The 17,294-nt window shown below is 58.3% G+C and overlaps 9 protein-coding genes across 9 annotated transcripts; 4 read left to right on the plus strand and 5 right to left on the minus strand.

Moving 5' to 3' along the window:
* Window positions 1–79: 79 nt before the first annotated feature.
* On the plus strand, window positions 80–2,524 carry HETIRDRAFT_50705 (uncharacterized protein; the record flags this gene model as incomplete). The annotated part of the gene is made up of 6 exons (XM_009550493.1): window positions 80–235; window positions 1,461–1,563; window positions 1,844–2,022; window positions 2,089–2,184; window positions 2,242–2,292; window positions 2,342–2,524. Coding segments are annotated over 6 exons (768 nt in total), but the record flags the coding sequence as incomplete, so codon positions are not given.
* Window positions 2,525–4,232: 1,708 nt separating this feature from the next.
* On the plus strand, window positions 4,233–6,010 carry HETIRDRAFT_103929 (uncharacterized protein; the record flags this gene model as incomplete). The annotated part of the gene is made up of 4 exons (XM_009550563.1): window positions 4,233–4,310; window positions 4,569–4,635; window positions 5,017–5,570; window positions 5,810–6,010. 4 exons carry the CDS (start codon window positions 4,233–4,235, stop codon window positions 6,008–6,010), a joined length of 900 nt encoding a protein of 299 aa, XP_009548858.1.
* Window positions 6,011–6,756: 746 nt separating this feature from the next.
* On the minus strand, window positions 6,757–8,266 carry HETIRDRAFT_453178 (uncharacterized protein; the record flags this gene model as incomplete). The annotated part of the gene is made up of 4 exons (XM_009550564.1): window positions 6,757–7,439; window positions 7,481–7,609; window positions 7,677–7,877; window positions 7,936–8,266. 4 exons carry the CDS (start codon window positions 8,264–8,266, stop codon window positions 6,757–6,759), a joined length of 1,344 nt encoding a protein of 447 aa, XP_009548859.1.
* A 74-nt stretch (window positions 8,267–8,340) lies between these two features.
* Window positions 8,341–10,909, plus strand: HETIRDRAFT_459848 (uncharacterized protein). The gene is made up of 7 exons (XM_009550565.1): window positions 8,341–8,458; window positions 8,595–8,627; window positions 8,736–8,811; window positions 8,870–8,949; window positions 9,026–9,259; window positions 9,327–10,109; window positions 10,164–10,909. Exons 1-7 carry the CDS (start codon window positions 8,423–8,425, stop codon window positions 10,488–10,490), a joined length of 1,569 nt encoding a protein of 522 aa, XP_009548860.1. The 5' UTR covers window positions 8,341–8,422; the 3' UTR covers window positions 10,491–10,909.
* On the plus strand, window positions 10,893–11,435 carry HETIRDRAFT_453180 (uncharacterized protein; the record flags this gene model as incomplete). The annotated part of the gene is made up of 1 exon (XM_009550566.1): window positions 10,893–11,435. The coding sequence occupies one exon, from the start codon at window positions 10,893–10,895 to the stop codon at window positions 11,433–11,435; it is 543 nt and encodes a 180-aa protein (XP_009548861.1).
* A 188-nt stretch (window positions 11,436–11,623) lies between these two features.
* Window positions 11,624–14,131, minus strand: HETIRDRAFT_445645 (uncharacterized protein; the record flags this gene model as incomplete). Its single annotated transcript, XM_009550567.1, has 9 exons — window positions 13,897–14,131; window positions 13,754–13,836; window positions 13,318–13,702; window positions 13,224–13,263; window positions 12,604–13,114; window positions 12,404–12,462; window positions 12,050–12,213; window positions 11,916–11,984; window positions 11,624–11,843 (listed from the first exon to the last, which is right to left on the minus strand). Exons 6-9 carry the CDS (start codon window positions 12,446–12,448, stop codon window positions 11,624–11,626), a joined length of 498 nt encoding a protein of 165 aa, XP_009548862.1. The 5' UTR covers window positions 12,449–12,462; window positions 12,604–13,114; window positions 13,224–13,263; window positions 13,318–13,702; window positions 13,754–13,836; window positions 13,897–14,131.
* On the minus strand, window positions 12,862–14,131 carry HETIRDRAFT_477783 (uncharacterized protein). The gene is made up of 5 exons (XM_009550569.1): window positions 13,897–14,131; window positions 13,754–13,836; window positions 13,318–13,702; window positions 13,224–13,263; window positions 12,862–13,114 (listed from the first exon to the last, which is right to left on the minus strand). The coding sequence occupies exons 1-3, from the start codon at window positions 13,897–13,899 to the stop codon at window positions 13,552–13,554; spliced, it is 237 nt and encodes a 78-aa protein (XP_009548864.1). The 5' UTR covers window positions 13,900–14,131; the 3' UTR covers window positions 12,862–13,114; window positions 13,224–13,263; window positions 13,318–13,551.
* Window positions 12,862–14,239, minus strand: HETIRDRAFT_386694 (uncharacterized protein). The gene is made up of 5 exons (XM_009550568.1): window positions 13,897–14,239; window positions 13,754–13,836; window positions 13,318–13,702; window positions 13,224–13,263; window positions 12,862–13,114 (listed from the first exon to the last, which is right to left on the minus strand). Exon 1 carries the CDS (start codon window positions 14,171–14,173, stop codon window positions 13,922–13,924), a length of 252 nt encoding a protein of 83 aa, XP_009548863.1. The 5' UTR covers window positions 14,174–14,239; the 3' UTR covers window positions 12,862–13,114; window positions 13,224–13,263; window positions 13,318–13,702; window positions 13,754–13,836; window positions 13,897–13,921.
* A 1,812-nt stretch (window positions 14,240–16,051) lies between these two features.
* Window positions 16,052–17,177, minus strand: HETIRDRAFT_117392 (uncharacterized protein; the record flags this gene model as incomplete). Its single annotated transcript, XM_009550570.1, has 5 exons — window positions 16,052–16,279; window positions 16,620–16,698; window positions 16,752–16,769; window positions 16,860–17,126; window positions 17,161–17,177. 5 exons carry the CDS (start codon window positions 17,175–17,177, stop codon window positions 16,052–16,054), a joined length of 609 nt encoding a protein of 202 aa, XP_009548865.1.
* Window positions 17,178–17,294: the final 117 nt, after the last annotated feature.

Consider the following 17,294-nt stretch of genomic DNA (forward strand, 5'->3'; position numbering starts at 1 on the left):
TTTCCAAGCGCTTGCGCTACTGTATGCGGCCTCCCCACTTGATGGATCCCATCCAGCTCATTTTTGAGGACAAATTTCTGCAACTTGTGATATCCTCATCGGTGCTGACAGCATTAAATCTATGGTGCGGATGTTCATGCTTCAGGAGCAGGCTGGACGTGCAGAACAACATGGTGAGCTTGCGGAAGCGGCGGACCTGCGCAATCCCGTACAGCCACGGTGGAGCGGCGTCATCGTTTACAGGGCCCTCATATCCGCCTAGGAACTACGTCACCTTTCTCCTGGATCCCGCCTACTCACGGTCCCTACCCAGGTATTTCTTGTGTACATTGGCATATTCCCCGAATTCTGCCTCTTCACGTAGTATATAGGGAAGGAGAGCCGAACAAAGATGCAGCCATTGAAGACGAGCAAAAGAACAAGGACAGCATCCAGGTCTACTCGGACGGGTCATTAAAAGACGACGGAGTCGGGGCGGCAGCAGTGCTGTATAAAAACGGGTGTGAAAATGCGGTGATGCACAAACACCTCGGAAAAGCGAATCGATATACTGTTTACGAAGCAGAGCTCACTGGCATTCATTTAGCACTTCAGCTTATCCAGAACGAACCCCTATCCCAATCCGCATCAATTGCGCTTGACAATGTTGCTGCAATTAGAGCCACAAAGCTTACAGGAAGCACGCCTGGATCGTATCTAGTCGACGCGATACACGAGACGATCGAGAAGGACTTCAAGCAAAGAGGCCGTAAAGTACCCACCCTGCGATGGGTGCCGGGCCACGTAGACGTCAAGGGGAACGAGAGGAGCGACGGAGAGGCCAAGGCGGCAGCGCGGGGAAAGTCGAGCGAAGAGGGAACCCTACCACAGGCAATGAAGGGACAGCTCCCCATCAGCAAATCCGCGGCTAAGCAAAAGTTCAACGAAAACCTGGAGAAGCGCTGGAAGAAAAGTCTCGCCGAATCAAAGAGATGACCGAAACTCCACAAAGTTGACACCACGGCACCATCGATCCAGTTCCGAAAGATCACTGCACACCTCCCACGACGACATGTCGCCATCCTCACAGAGCTACGCACAGGACACGCACCACTGCAATGTCACCTCCATCACATACGTCCAGACGAGTTTGAAAACCCGATCTGTTCCGCGTGTGGGCAGCGCGAAGAGACGGTCGCACATTTTCTCCTCCAGTGCCAAAGCTACGCAGACAGTCGCCACCGCCTTGAGCAAGCGGCAGGCAGAACATGCAGGGATCTTTCGGCGCTCTTATCCAACAAACAGTTATTCGGCCACCTTTTCACCTATATCAACGAGACACAGCGCTTCCAAAGGACATTCGGGGACTTGAACCTGCCGCGGACGAGCGAGAAAGGACTGGATGATCCGGGGAATGACGGGCGGCGGCAGACGAGAACAAATACCATAAACTTCGAGCACAACACGTCAAGGGTCGTGAGACAAACAAGACGACCGGCGAATGTCACCGCAGAAACACGACAGATGGCAGAGACCATGAGACGGTGACTCAATACGGCACATTAGTAGACGAACACGAGCTGAGTACCTTACTTTACTATACTTCCCTCCCTAATCCTCGCCACGTGACCAAACCTCTATGAGGCCCACACGTTCCCCACAAGGGACAATGCAGCGCACAGCACCATAGGTACACAAACCAACCCCACGCGATACGTAGATACATGTCGGTCCTCGTCTAGATATATGGTACGCCGTAATTAGACGTTAATTACGAATTAAAATAAACAAACAAATAAAATATAGGGAAGGATAGAGTGAGAGAGCAGCATATATCAACTAACTCAATGTTTTTGACTCACAGGATTCCTGCAGCATATTGTGGCATACCCAATATCTCACAGGAAATTCATTAATTTCGCTGCCTTTGATACGGATCATACCAAGGAGGATTCATTCTACGGCGAATCGTGGATACGAGTGAGTAATTCTCGTGAAATCGTCGACCTATTTCGCGACTGGGAACCCGAAGTCAAGCAACTCGTTAGCGTGCGCTTTTTTGACACGTGTCTTCGATAATTCTTTCTGCTGACTGTGCATGACATGTAGTGCATCCGATCTAGGAAGGTGAACCGATGGACTATGAATGTCGTTAGGACGCTCCCGTCGTACGCTTCAGGTCGTGTTGCTATCTTGGGAGATGCCGTGAGTAAACCGAGTGAGAGACTTGGACCGCCTACATAAGGAAGACGTCGTACACAGGCTCGTGCGATGACGTCTATTCAAGCAGCTGGAGTCGGTCAAGCTATTGAGGTTTGCTCAAGCTCGCCTGATCTCTTTATTTGAATCACCGTCAGTCCAGGATGCTTGGATCCGATCAGCGCTTCTCTCACACCCGTTGACCACGCTGAACAGCGTGGTACAAGTACTCCAAATTTATTCTCGTATCCGCCTCCCGCTCGCATCACAAGTCGCCGAGGGCTCCCGCCGCAACAGCATGTATTTTTGCACTGAAGGAGTCAGGAGGCGATATCTCCGCGGCTAGATTGCTCGAGTTGGAGGAGAGGATTCGCCAGATGACGGAGTGGAACTGGACCACTGACCCTCGCGTGGATATGCGGCGAGCAACGGAAACTTTGGAATCAGAGATTGGCAGCTCGCAGCCATAGCGAATAAGCGCAAGGAAGGATTTTGGCTCAGTTCATGACCTATACACGTACGACGCTTGCATCAATGTAGGTTATGGATATCATCTAGATATCGCATAGTAGCTAGAAGCTTCAAATGCTCGCGACATAGACAGTCACGATCTTCGAATTAGATGCTAAAGAACCCGCAGATGCAACAGAGCACATAGCGACGACGGTCTCGTAAGCCAAAGGGAAGGAAGGTAATCGGCTGTGCGATGAGGGCCATAACAACAATTGTCGCAAGATATGTGGCGTCCATGAGGGATGCCTCTCGTCTGCTATTCCGGATCTGGAATGTAACACAAGCAAACAAAGTGCCATGGAGCAACAACGGAGGAGTGTCGAATTCACGAGACAAACTCACCGCACTTATCTGAGAGTCAACGATGCGCGAGACGGTCGGCGATACCGCGGACGGTTCTGAGGCGCGCCTGTTACGGTTGTGAGGAATGCATGAGCTGCCACGAACCGCACAGTGCCGAACGAGTCGGTCTCCCATCCGACCCCTGTCTCTTTGCCTCGCGGATTCGGTCCCGTGAAAAATGCCCAATCACACCAACTGAAGCACCTGCTTCTTCGAAGAAAAAGACGCTCGTTGGAATGGTGTGTATCAGCTTGCGTCTTCGCCGTACCCGAGTAAGATCTCACAAGGGTCCGAGCTCATTGCCATAAGTGCCAATCAAGAATCGAGTTGCGCGCGCCGACGATACTGAACAATATACGTCATTGGTGGGGACATAGCGTGCAAGCAGGTTTGCTACGCACAGGTTGAGAGACTGTAGACGCAAATGCGTACCCCATTCAACGCGGTCCGACCTAGATGGCGGTCGTCAGAACTATACTGTACAAGAGAATTGAGTCTATCCCATGCTCGAGCAGCCACGCTCCTTCCATCTAGTCAGCCCGATCGTCACGACTTTGTGTAGTCACCGACGACGCGCATCGCCCGTGCTCGTCCGGCCTCTTAAAATGGATGCCTCGGGAGACACCGGTAGCTGTCACGACGCCGTCGGCCCTATGATCGCAGTGTGCTCTGTCGACACCTTGCTTGTTCCTCGGAGGGACGTAGCGGCGCAGCACTTCAAGCCATCAGGGGCGCAAAGCTATGGGGGCAGACGCACGATCTCGCCGGGACGTCTGCAGCGAACATCAACCCAAGAAGGCAAGCGGGCGCATCCGTCTTCATCGCGGATGGTGGCTCGATGATAAGCTGGATATCCGCGCGAGCCGGCCACGGACATCAACGTCGCGTCATCGGCGTTTCACCCAACAGCCGCGCACGTATATCCCGCGGTCTGGGCGAGGGAAGAAAAAGTGAAATCTGATCGTACAGTGGACACTTGCCAAGGCAACCGTGTAACATCCCTGTCGAATGTGGGATGGGGCGCAAGGGTCTTGCCAGTCGACGTATCGCTCCTGGGAGTAGGTGATATATAACTGTCAAATCCGGTATGCATGATGACAAGGACACCAGACGACAAGGGACAGGGTCTCAAGGAAGAAAACCAAATGTCACAAAAAATGCAACGGAGCGAACGTGAGTCGAAGCGAAGGGTACGGGAAATGAAACGACATCGTGGGCGTCTGTCGTCCAAGCTCGCCGCGACATGGAAGCCAGAAGACATGGCGCAGAATGCGGAAGTGAGTCGGATCGCAGCCTGGACCTTTCCTGCCAGTCGTGCGCTCAGAAGAGTGGAGGGAAGGAAGAAAGAACGCAACAGAAGGGTTCGCTGCGCCCACGGTGTCGATCGAAGGGGCCAGAACGCCACCACGAGTTCTCGCCGATGAAAAATGACGCTTGAACAGGGTCTGACAGGGGGCAGAGATTGCAGGGAACCAGGCTTTCGCCTGGGCTGCTGGAAATTTCGTCGCCCGTGCTGAAAATCATGCGGGCAACAGCACGAGAGCCAGACGGACCACGTCAAACTTCAGACCGATGGAACCACCGATCAAGACAAGATGCATGGTAAGCGAGAGTGAACCGCCAGGGTAGAGGACAGCAGGAGGGGAGAGTCAGGGAAGACAACGCAGCGTGCGACCGTTGGCTCTCACCCCTGCCCCACATCCTAGGACAGCGCGTGATCTTCATTTACAGCATCAATATCTGCAGCCGGCGTTCCATGAACGAACAAACCTTATGTCGTTCAACTCGCACCCCGAGCACCAAGGGGAGATACCTAAACGCCCCCGGCAAGGTCCAAGCCCAACAGCGAGCGCCAGCCATCTGCGCTGGCCAGTGTCATCGTGGACTCGGCCGACAGAAGCGAGTCCCTCGATGCGCCAAACAGCACGACACAGGCCCAAACACGTTGAGTCGCCGGACAATCGACACACACGGACGACGCAGCTCCCACACACGCACCGCTATCACCCAATCCTCGTGTCCCCCTAGTCCACCGCCTGCTCGCCCACTCGTCCGGCACGGTCACAAGCGACGAATCACACGTGTCCACCCATCACCCGCTGCAGGAATGCGAGAATGCGCCGCGGGCAGAGGCACAGCAGGCGGTCTCTCCGCTGCCACCGCCGAGCGCCAGGCCACAGCAGACACTCCATGGACTGAACGGCTGCCGCCCACCCGTCGCGTCCTCGTCGCACTCTACTTACCCGCCCACTCGTCCAGCGACGAATCGCGACAGTCCGCCTAGATCACCTGCCCACTGGCTTGGTCCGTCACCAACACGCCCGCATCAGCGACAGGAGGAAGATGCCGCCGCGCAGCCTGGGCGCCGAGCGGCCACGAGCCATCCGCAGACAGAGTACGCCGCCTCGCGCGCCGCATCCGCGCATGGCGCCCCAGCGCCCGCGTCCCGCTCCCTGCTGGGTGTTCCACGCGCACAACGCCAAGCCCGCGCTGACACAGCATTCACAGCAGCGCGCAGCAGCGTGCGAGGGGCGTGCGTGAGTGCGATGCGATGCGATGCGATGCAATGCGATACGTGCGATGCATGCGAGGGGCGAAAAGGGTGGACGTGCGTGCGCCGGGCCACGGGCGCGCGCGATCCTGCAGAGTCAGATGAGTAACTGACCAGCCTGCGCGCGTCCGGCCCAGGCCCGTATGCGCTAACACAGAGGGTAGAAGCATAGCCTGGGAGAGCGCGAGGGCGATGCCCATCGTGGCCACGATCGCGGAGCACTAGGCGGACGCGGAAGCGAGCCCCGCGTGGCGCTCGCTATCTGGCGAGCGAGCGGTACGCGCTCTGCCTCTCTGCGCTGGGCATCGCCGGACCGTCTGCGACGCGAACGACGCGCACCGCGTCACGCGTGGACAAGACCGCGAGGAGCAGGTTTCCTCGTCGGATTACCGCATCTCAGACGTCCGCGCAGCCTTTAGCTTTTGACAAGCAAACGGTACGCACTCTCTATGCCAAAAGTCACAGAAGAGGGGGGCGGAACAGCATGCGCGATGCGGCCACGAAAAAGCGTTCCATGATGGCGGATGAACGCTGAAATTAATTAAATCAAAATACACCTAGATCAATTCAGCGAGAAGTCGGTTACCGTTTCACAGACGTCCGCGCGGCGCTCGGTGTGCAGTGTGCGGTAAACGGACGGTACGCGGCGGGAGGGTTGGTCGAGCACAGGGCGTTCCACGACGACATAAAATGAAACAAAATAAAATAAAATACTTTGAGATGGTACTTGAGACTTGGGCGAGAAGCGTGGGGCGCATGTAGAGACGAAGTCACCGAGCCGCAGACAGCGACGGGTCGATGCATCAGCGAATTGTAGACGGAACGCCGACACGCCCGACTCGAGGCATCAGCTCCCCACAGAAGCTGACGCTCGACGGCGACGAACGACGGCAGAAAACCAGACTCACAAAATCACAAAACTCACGAATCAAAGAAATCAAAGCGAAAAGAAGGGAAGGCCAGAGAAAGCCAGAGAAAGCCAGAAAGAAAAACGAAACGCGATCGAAGCGGCCGCGAGAAGCCGCGCCCGATCTGTTCCGCCGCGCTGCGAGGCGCTCCTCGCGGCCAGGCGGATCCAGGCTAGCACGCGCGCCGCGGAGGGGGTCGCGTGCTGGGGACGACGGGATCTGATCTGCGTATGATACGCAACGTCGCCCGTGAAACTTCAGGGGCTACCCCGCCCTGTTGTGCTCTGTGCGTGTCCTGTGCATGTGCGTAGGTGGCGCGGGACCCGCCGTGTGGCCACGGAGAAGAAAGATGGGGGAAGGGTCTGATCTGATCCGTGCTGAGGCGAGGTGATCTGATCTGGGCGCGCTGGTGGTTGGCGCCGCGGGATAGCACCCGCTGGGCGCTAGGCTAGACGCGGGCTGAGTGCTGTTCGCGCGCGCAGGAGCCCGAGGGAAGGCGTTTGATGCCAAGGACGGGCGGGGACAGAAGAAGGAGGTGACGGAGGTGGTGGCCACGGAGCGTGTGTGCTGAGAGGGGAGGATGAGGGCAGAGGGCAGAGGGCGGGCTCTCAGAAGCGTGGGGCGCGGAAATGAGTGGAGGTAGGCGCGCAGGGTGGGTTGTGATTGGACGGGGGGGTGCGGGGTGGAGCGGGGACAGAAGGCGGGGGACGGGAGAGGGACGGAGAGCGAGCGTGCGTGCGTGCGTGCGTGAAGAACAGGCGCATAAAGGGATCTGGAGGGACGGCGAGGGTCTCGGGACGGGGGCAGTAGCAAGTGGGATGGACTGTGCTGGGTCGCGGTCCGCGGAAGGAGACCGGGAGCCCCAGGAGGAAGGGACGATCGCGTGACGGGGAGGGCTCGGGTTCCGAGAAGGCGCTGGATGGGGGTGGGTACGTACGGCGGGGCGCCTGGTTAGGGCATATGGAATCAGAAGGGCAGGGTGTGCCACGGATAAGGGCGTGGCAGCTATCAGGGTTGGCGGTGTTCAGGAGGGGGAGGGGCAGGCGGGATTCGAGGCGTCGTCGAGGGAGCGTGGCTGATGGGGGGTGGGGGGTGGCTGGGAAGGCTCTGCGGGGGGCTGGAACGCAGGCGCGGTGAGAAGGAATGCGCGCACGAGATTGGGTCGGACGGGCGCGGAGATCAACTGGGCTGGCTGCCGTGGGTCTGCATTCGGCACAGGCACGGGACGGTGAACCGGACTGGCGACGGTCTGGCGGTCTGGCGGTCTGGGTGCGAGGGGCTGTGAGGGGGCGCGGTGGGAGCGACTGGCCAAGGTGGGGGCGGGAACGGGCGTGAGGCGGAGACCCAGTCCCAGGTCAGAGTAGGGGAGCGATGGCCTGCGGGCGCTGACCGTCGTCCGGTGGCGGTTCGATCAGGCGTAGGACCCAGCTTCGGTCTGATCACTTGCCGTCTGCGTGAAGAAGTCCTGCGATTCCGAGTCTCCCAGTTCCAGAACAGAACAGCGTCCCTCCTTCGGGAACACGCACGCGCCTACCTCCGCCACCCACCGAAATGCACTCGCGCCCCGCGCAAAAAATACAGCCGCGGCCGCGGCGGCGGCGGCGCGGCGGGCTGCACCACACAGCCAGCGGCGAGGGCGGCAGAGGCAGGCGAGGGGGGCTGGAGGGTCGAGGACGGAGAAACGGGAGCAGAACGGAGAGGACGAGTGGGGATGTTTGATGAGCAGCGCGTTCGCAGCGTCAGATGCCGTCCCGGCCACGCCCACACACAACATCTCTTCTCCCACTCCTCCCTCAAAGCCGTCCGCCACCTCCCCTCTCTCCCTCCTCCCCCTCCCTCTCCCTCGACTGCTCCTCGACCCCCTCCTCCCCTCCAGCCATCGACACGTCCTCCACCACCGCCACCGCCGCCACCGCCACCACCCCCAGCCATGGGCCGTCGGAAGATCGAGATTCTCCCGATCCAGGTCTGTCTTCCCTCCCCCGTCGCCTCTGTCCTCCCCACCCCCCCGCCGCACCCCCGTCCCACCCAGTCCGCGCTGCTCACCGCCTGCCCTTCTCTCTGCTGCTGTGCTCCCGGATCGACCGACGCGACGCGAATAGAACGAGCGCAACCGCTCCGTCACCTTCTTAAAGGCAAGTCCAAGCGCCAAGCCTTTCTCGCCTCGCGCTCCAGCTGCAAAAATAGTTTCTTACTTCCTCTTGACTTATCGCTCTCGCTCCGACCGACCTCCCCCACAACAGCGCAAGACAGGCCTCTTCAAAAAAGCATACGAGCTTGGCGTCCTCTGCTCCGTCGACGTCGCCGTCATCATCTTCGGTCCGTCGCCATTCGCCCTCTACGTGTGCTAAAAATAACTCCCCTCCTCTCTCCCCAGAGCGCCGCCACGGCCACCCCGACAAGCTCTACCAGTACTGTTCCACAGATATTGGCTCCATCGTCCAGCGCCACATCCGCGTACGTGTCCGCTCTCCCTCTCTCTTTCGTCTTCCTTCCGCCCGTTCGCACCCCTAACTCCTCGCCTCCGCTCCAGTTCGATGGCGAGCGCGATACACGCACGCCCCACGACTTTAGCGGCGGCACCGATGCCTCCCGCGTTGACGATGTCGGCGACGACGACGACGACGCAGACGCAGACGACCCCGCCCCGCCCCAGCGCAAGCGCCAGGACAGCAGCAGCGCCGCCGCCGGCGGTCCCTCCGCCAAGGGCAAGAAGGCCGACGGCGGCAAGATGGTGCCCATCAAGCCAGAGAGCATGACCATCGACGTGCGTCCCCCCGCCCGCCCTCGCGCCTGGCGCCTCGCTGACCCCGCCCGCCGCGTTGTTGTTGCAGGTCGACTACCGCCCGCCCCCCTCCCACCTCTCCATGCCGCCCTCCGCCTCGCCCACGCTCCCCATCTCCTCCGACCGCCACACCTCCGCCACGCACAGCCCCACCCGCGCGCACCCCAGCTCCAGCTCCAGCTCCAGCGTAGGCGCGGGCGCCTACTCCCTCTCGTCGAACAAGCGCGCGCGGCTCGCCCCCGCGTCCGAGCTCGACCGCCACCCCTCGCTGCACGCATCCTCTCCCGGCGGCGCGCACACGCCCTTCCCGTACCGCCTCGACCTCGACGCCGCGTCCGCTCACCCGTCCCTCCACGCGCACACGCTCCCGCTCCCGCCGCACGTGCACACCGCGCCCCCGCACAGCAACCCGTACGCCTCCTTCTTCCCGCCGTCCACGCACACCGCGCACGGTGCGCCGTTCCTCAACCCCTCCGCGTCCTTCGCGCGCGCGAGCCTCTCCGCGCCGTACTCGCACCCCCCGCCGCAGTCCCTCTCCCACTCCCAGCAGCAGCAGCAGCAGCAGCTCGGCATGTACGGTGCAGGCAGCATGCTCCGTGCGCCGCAGCAGCAGCCCCTCCCGCGCATCTCGCAGCCCCCGACCCCTCACCAGCACCAGCACCATCAGCATCAGCATCAGCACCAGCAGCAAAGCCCCGACGACCTCTTCGCCGGCGTCTTTGGCCCGCCCTCGTCCAGCAGCGGCTCCGGCTCCACGGGCGGCAGCAGCAGCACCGTCGGCAGCGGCGGGATGTTCGGCGGCGGGGGAGGGGGGATGATGATGGGCGGAGGGGTAGGTGGTGTGGAGACGTTTTTCGGCATACCGCTGACATTCGACTGGCCGCAGCTGTCGCAGCCGCCCCCGCATCGCCAGAGTACCGACTCCGGGACCTCGGGGGATGATGGTGGTGGTGGAAGCGGGGGCGGGGGCGGGGGGCAGACGTGGTTGGATTTTTTGTCGGGCACGGCGCCGGCGCCGCCGGGGGAGGGGCTGCTCGGGTCCGTCGGGGCTGAGTCGGGCGGCGGCGGCGGGGCGAGAGGGGGTAAGCGCGGAAGGGGAGATGGGGAGGGTAAGGGCGAGGACGAGGGCAGGAGGGGCGGCGATGGCGACGTGAGCCTTGAGGACATCGTTGGGGGCGGCGGGGGCGGCGACGGCGTGGACCGGGGAGCCTAGCGCGGGGCGGCGGATCGGGAGAAACAAAGCCGACGGGGGAGGAAAGGACTCCGCACGCGCGCGCGCGCTCATGCCCCGCGTGCATGTGCCGTGTGCTCCCTGCGTTTCCTTCTTGTTCTGCTGTCCCGTGTTTCGCTTGACATATACACACGCATGCGCGCGCGCACACGCACACGCACTGCTAGTTGCTCGCTGCTCGCTGCTCACCGCTTACCCGCCTGCCTGCCTGCCTGCCTGCCTGTCTGCTTGCTTTGCTTTACTTGCCTTGCTTCGGTCGCGGACTCGGGTTTTCGACACCTGTACATACATACACCCATTTCTCTCTCTCTTTCTCTCTCTATCTTCCTCTCTCTCTCTATCCTCCTCTCTTCCTCTCTCTTCCTCTTCAGTACCTACATCTACATGCGTTATCGTGCTCCAGGCCTCGCCCCCGCCCCGCGTGCTGCTGCAGCAATCTACATCTACTCCCCACCACCCTCAGATCTAGATGCGCCACGAAGCCCCCGCGACGCGCTCTCTCTCTACCTTCCTTCCTTCCTCGCCCGCGCCAGAGTCCGTGGTTACACAGCACGCACGCACGCGCGGACCGGATCTGGCGCGCACGATCTCGGGTTGGATTGGCGGTCCATCAGCAGCGGTCGGTCAGCTGCAGCTGCAGCGCGATCGTGCACTGCCGCCGCGAATCGGGCCCGCCGCGCGCATGCATATAGATGCATATCTATATCTATATCTATATCTAAGCGAGATCCCCCGCTGCTTCTCTGCACCGCTGCATCAGCAGAGATCAGCAGCTGCCCTTCTCCAGCCCCTTCCTGCCCCTTCTCGCTGCCTTCTCTCTGCACGCCCGCCCAATTTGCAATTCCTCGTGTGCCCGCGAGACGCGCGCGGGCGCGGGTGCGGGCTGGCCCTGATCTATTCCTGCCGGGCGGAGGACGCAATTATTAGCACGGTGCGGTGCCGTGCGGTACGTGTGGTGCAGGGCGAGTCAAGTTATGGTCGGCTATGCGCTATTATTGGGATGGGGTGGGGTGGGGATGCATATTTATAGACTGGCTGGCTATAAATAAGACGGTATGAGTACGAGGCGAGTGGTGCACGACCGTCGCGCAGCGTCGGGCGCTGCTAATTAAATGCTAATTATAAGTGCGTGCGTGCGCTGCCAACGGTCGTCCTTCGCCGGCGAGGGAAGCGGACGGCTGGCGTGCCCAGATATGTGCTAGTGCTGGTATGTGCGTCGTGCGAATGGGGATCGTCCGCGAAACGAGAGTGTCGACGAGCACGGGCTCGGGGTCGTAGCGGGCAGCCGCCTTCTGCGGTGGGCTGTGCATAGGCACGGTGTTCGTGGCGAGGAGCCTGTGTCCAGGTCTGGCGGCGCGACTCAAGACGCGGACGGCCAGGCATCGATGCATGTGTCGAGCGACGCACTTCTTGAGCACGCACATCGCCTGCTTGGGCCTTGCTTGTGGCAGCCCCTCCTGCCATCCGCGTGCGAGTCTGAGCACGACACGGACTTCGAAGCGTCGTGGCCGGCGCGGAGAACAAGCACCGAGGGTACGGACGCTGGAACACCCGCTGCGCTCGACTTTGATGTGCGTGGGTGGACGAGGTGGAGAAGGCGTGGATGCTCCGGAGTATCGAGCAGCTCGCCTAGGTGCGCACGGCGCGGGTCAGGGTGTCTCGCCGATGTGCGTGCGCCGGCCCCTCCTGCCATCCGTGCGGGACACTGCCCAACGGCGCGTGTCCGTCGGAGCTCGGGAAAGAGTTCTAATAGTCGGAGTCGGCGCAGGGAAAACCGGGGACACATAGGATGGACCACGCCTTGCGCTCGGCTGCGAAGTAAGTGGATGGAGAGACAGGGGAGTAGGCGTCGAGGCGTCGAGGCGTCGAGGCGCCGAACGTATCTGGCAACTCACCTTGGTGCGCATCGCCGATTTGCGTGCACCGGTCCCTCCTGCCATCCGTGCGTGCAGTGCTAGATAACTATGCGTGCACTTGTGACGGATGGCGAAGAGTCATGTCCTCAGAACACACTTGCTCGCTTCCGGATGTCCTGTGCTCGATCTCAACGATCGGCGTTGAACGTTGACCCTCGAGATGCATTCGAGTGACTCACTTCCGCTGCAGTGGACGTTCGCGCGAATCGAGCGAGCACGCTCGATCAACCCGACACTGCACAGGTGGATCTGCGTCCTTACAGGCAAGCGTCGGAGGTTCTGACAGGACCCGAACAGAATCCGCCACCGAGCAGCACTCAAGGATGCACTCGTCCTCAAGTCAGCGCCACGAGCACTGTACGACGAATCAGGGTGATCTTCACACCCTAAGCAGCCGTTTTCTGGAAGGCAGCCCACATTCGGCGCCGGTGGAGCATCAAAGGTTGTCGAAATTTCATTCACCGCACGCCCGCCACGGGTGCCCTTTAGACGCGATAGGAGGATGGAGGAGATCACGTTTAATGAAAACGGACCCCCCGCTGTCCGCTCGACGTGTGTATCTACATCATGCGACGCGCGTGATCTATGGGAGAAAACAGCCTGGAGCGTAGATGCGCTGTCGACAAGAGGCCCCGGTGCCTGAGAAGACCCAACGGCGGTGAAACCGGAGCACCGAGCGAGCGATGATCGCTGAACAAACACCAAGAAGAAAACAGGGAAACACAGAGGACGACGTCAGATGCACCGACAATGCCAGATAAAGGCGTGGGATTATTGGCATTAATTGCGCTTAACGTACTATACGGATGGCTACAGGTACTCTTGGGTGTTCTTCGCGTCTACGTATCTCCGTGAGCCTCTTCGTTCGCACGGACGCGGTCTGTCAAACACACCTTCCTCCTGGTTCGTTTCGCCACTAGAACCTGCTCTCCAAAGCGTTCTCCCACCGCAGTCTCCGCCTCGATAAGTCTTCATGCGAGGTCAAGGTGCCTGCCGTCGATGTTGATCTCACGCCCAGATAACCCGACGGAAGGCCGCGCACCCCTTCCACGGTGCGCATGACGGTTCGAGGGCGTAGACCGCTGTGGAAGGGAGGGGCCACCAGGGAGGGTTGCAGAGAATTAAATTCATGATTGCTGTCGGTCGAAATGAACGCCCTCGGAGGGTGACAAAGAGGTTCGTAAGAAGTTGGGGTGGATGAGCGTTATTCGATCGAGTTCATATCTACCACGAAAGGTGTGGGAGCGCAATGTCGTGGCATGGCATGTGACTGGTGTGCTGCATAAGCCAAGTCAGTTCTATGAAGGAGCATGATCACGCTGGACGCACCCAGTGGAATTAAAGGTGGGTACAATAGATCTAGCATAGAAAGGAAGAAACATTATGGTGATTAAGCCGACATCGAGTCGTATCTATTCCACAGGGGTTCAACAGTGCGTCGGATGTGAACAGTAGAATGATAGTATACTCACCATTCGTTAATTCGCCGTCGTGACATTACGCATCCTCCCAGATGCCTTCCCACTCGAAATACTCTCGTGCAGACAATCCTTCCTCAGAAGATATAGCTTTCACAAGACCCTCTGGTGAACGATGCCACCAAGATTTGTTCCAGCTTCGCTTCCCCGTCTCCACCTCGAGATACGCAAGTGAACGAAATCGGGAAAAGCATTCCTCGACAAAGGTGACTGCGGCACTGATCGAGTCGACTTTGTGGACTCCTGGCACTGAGGGCGCGGACGACGACATTGTCACCGCCAGGTATTCGAGTCTGGGTAGCAGCACTGAATCGCAAGGTACAGAGAACAACGCCAACTGGGTGGAAGGGTGCTGTTCAGATCACAGGTGACGATGGACTGAAGAGCACGACTCACTGGCAGTACGAAAGAACAGTCTGTGATTTGAGCTGCTAAATCGATATCAAGCGCAAGAAATCTCAGACTGCTGAGGGACTGCGAGATTCTGAGAATGAATGTGCTTGCTTCTAAGCCATCAATCCGTGGAGGCTCAGCCAGATCCTGGGAGGGAGGTTGGAATTTAACCGGAAAACTGAGTGAAGAGAGAGCAGAATTTCTCCCGAGCACATCCAGGAACTGGTCAAATGGTTGATCGAGTTTAAACATATGGCGCGGTATACGGATCCTGCGCGGGAAATGTAATCTCGAAAGGAGATCAAGAAGGGGAAGCGAGTCCGTCTCTGCCGATTTCAGGCACGGCCACAAAGGTAGATGAATTGAATCTAACGATGGCAACACACTAAAGCGCGAAACGGATACTGATATTGCTCGTAAATTTGGAAAGAGGATGGCTAGATTCTCCAAGGACGTTGGTACGGAGTCGAGGTGGAGTGAACGAAGGCAAGAGAATACTCGCGTCCCTGATTGATAAACAGAGGGAGATGCTGCGATGGAGGAGAGGAAGGTGGGATATGCATGGGATAGGAACAGATGCTCCAAAGAGCGCATCCGGGATAGGAGTCCGTCGAGCATAAGTGACAGCCTCCGAGAATCTCTTGGTGATTGCGTGTATGTGACGCCCACGGCCAACGTGCGAACTTGGCAAAGTCCCTTGGCTGAATGCATACGCTCTATGCAGTGTCCAGTGATCGGCCAGAGCGTGAGTACTCGCAAAGACTCCAAGTTAACGATGCTTGTCACTAGTCGTGGTTCGCAAAGGACAAGCTCCGAGAAGCGAGAAGATATTTCGAGCTCATCGAGCGCGACAGCGGATGCGAGCACGTCTGCCAATGAGCTCGCGATTGGGTCCGGTATTCGCTTATCGATCAACAGTTTGTGGGATAACCCTCGCATTAGTTTGAGAGTCCTTATGTGGGGGCCTAAACGGTATGTGAGGACCAACTGGCAGAATGCAAGGATTTGTTGGGAGTCTCGATTAAGGACGACATCCTTGACCAGAAACGGGAGTGCAAGAATCCGGGAAGTGCGTGACGTGCGTGTCAAAGAGCAGAGGGAAGGCGAGTCGCAGAAAGATAGGATGCAGTTCGCGGCGTCGTAGTTGATGGACGGAGTGAACGACATGACTATAACATAGCTCAATCAGAGGCGGATCTTTCCTGCGGAAGAGGCTAGCTTACCGTCGACTGCAAGAAACTGCAGGACGAGATTCGTTGATGAGCAGATAGCAGACTTTGTCGAAGGAAGCGGCTCTGGCTAAATCAACACAAATGCGGACATCGCCGGACGTCAAACTGCCGCCGGTAAGCGCTGGTCCATTGATTACCTTTTGGTCAACGAATATACGAACGCTGCATGTTGAGCAATGCTCTTGATGCTGCTTGTCCTCTCAAATCGTTCGCGAAGCAGAGCAGCAGCAGCAAACCAGATTTTCAGTAGGATTTATTTCATGGTTCCGATTGGTGGGCTTGTAGATTATTCCCACGACCCAACAGTCCTCGATATTTGGTATAGAAATCTGCGCCTATAACGGGCCAGTTTCAATCAGTTTCGGACGAATTCCACTCAATGTGATCGAACACCTCAGGATCTCCCGCGCCGAAAATTTAGTGCCGTTCTTCCTCAGCACTCTCCGTTGCCACTGTCATATGCTAGCTTATTCGATGGCTAGCAACTCATTTCTTCATGTCATAACAGACCCTAAGTTGTTCGTTCAGAAAGCCGCCGACTCGTAATGTGCCAGCACTACCACCGTAGTGCTGGTCGACAAGAGTACATAATCTTCCAGAGATATTTTTATTTTCTCTAAGGTACGTATGACTCGATGATCTTTGAAGGTGCTCCAAGTGTTCAGGACCTCGTGCTTGCACCGTGCATTACGGGCCGAGTGTGGATATGTACGCTTCCTATCCCAAAGTGCGTACTCGCTCTCAGGGATATACTGATATCGATAGGATAGAAGTCTGTCATCGCAGATTCGGTGTCTCTTGTGACTTCCAGGGAAGGACAGAAAGTGTTCGCAGGGAAGCCTCGCCTTACCTTGCGGCTGGAAGGCCGAAATTCGCGCATTGAAGCACAGCTCTTACGTTGCAGGGATCCTATTCATTTAGCTGGATTACAGAGGTGCGTCTTTTCTAGGTATTCAGACGCCCACAGTGTGAAACACATGGTCTTTGTGATTAAGCAGAAGATGGCGCCCGCACACTTGTTAGGCGTGGTTTTGAACATAACCCACTACATGACCTCTCTTGAGAGGTTGCGTTTGCATCCGGCAGACGTACAAGCGCGACAGTCATTGCCCAATCATTCTCAATGACGTGCATACGTCGCGCGCCTTTCTGCATGACTTGCAGTAACCACCTGTCAGTTCTGAAAAGCAGCATCGCAGAAGCGAGTGATCTATGCCAGCTCACCCGCCTTGATTATGACAGCTAGAGACTAGTCATTCAATACCAATCAATTATGGTCCCGAAATACGCGGTATTTAATCCAATCCGTCTATGAGCCTGAGACGTACACACCGTATCATTCGCGCGGTAGGATCTTCATAGAGAGATGACCCGCACGTGCGGCGCTCAACTTTTGGGCTTGTACAACCTGCAAGCAGAGGGGAGAGCATAAATTCCCTTGCACGAGGTGTATCAGTCAGATAGCCGTCTGACGTGTGTTCTACCGGAGGGGTTCGGTAACGGGATTGCCCCTCGACCTTGTCTGGCTCTGCCATCCAGCCAGCTTCTTGTCCGTTCGTTTCGCGTGTTATTTTCCCTCGGAGATATTTCTGCCGAGCGCTGCCCCGAGAGCAGTCAACAGAAAAACACGCACCTACACAGATAGATCATTTTTCAGGTCGACAGTCTAGGTATGGCTTTGGCGCTGTGTTCGCTGAGGCGGCGCCCCCGACTCCGCTCGAAATCAGGAATCAAAGAGCGAAAACATCGGCCTCGTGAGCCGGGTTT

This window comes from Heterobasidion irregulare (assembly GCF_000320585.1).
Source record: "Heterobasidion irregulare TC 32-1 unplaced genomic scaffold scaffold_08, whole genome shotgun sequence".
In the NCBI taxonomy this organism is placed as follows: Eukaryota; Fungi; Basidiomycota; class Agaricomycetes; order Russulales; family Bondarzewiaceae; genus Heterobasidion; species Heterobasidion irregulare.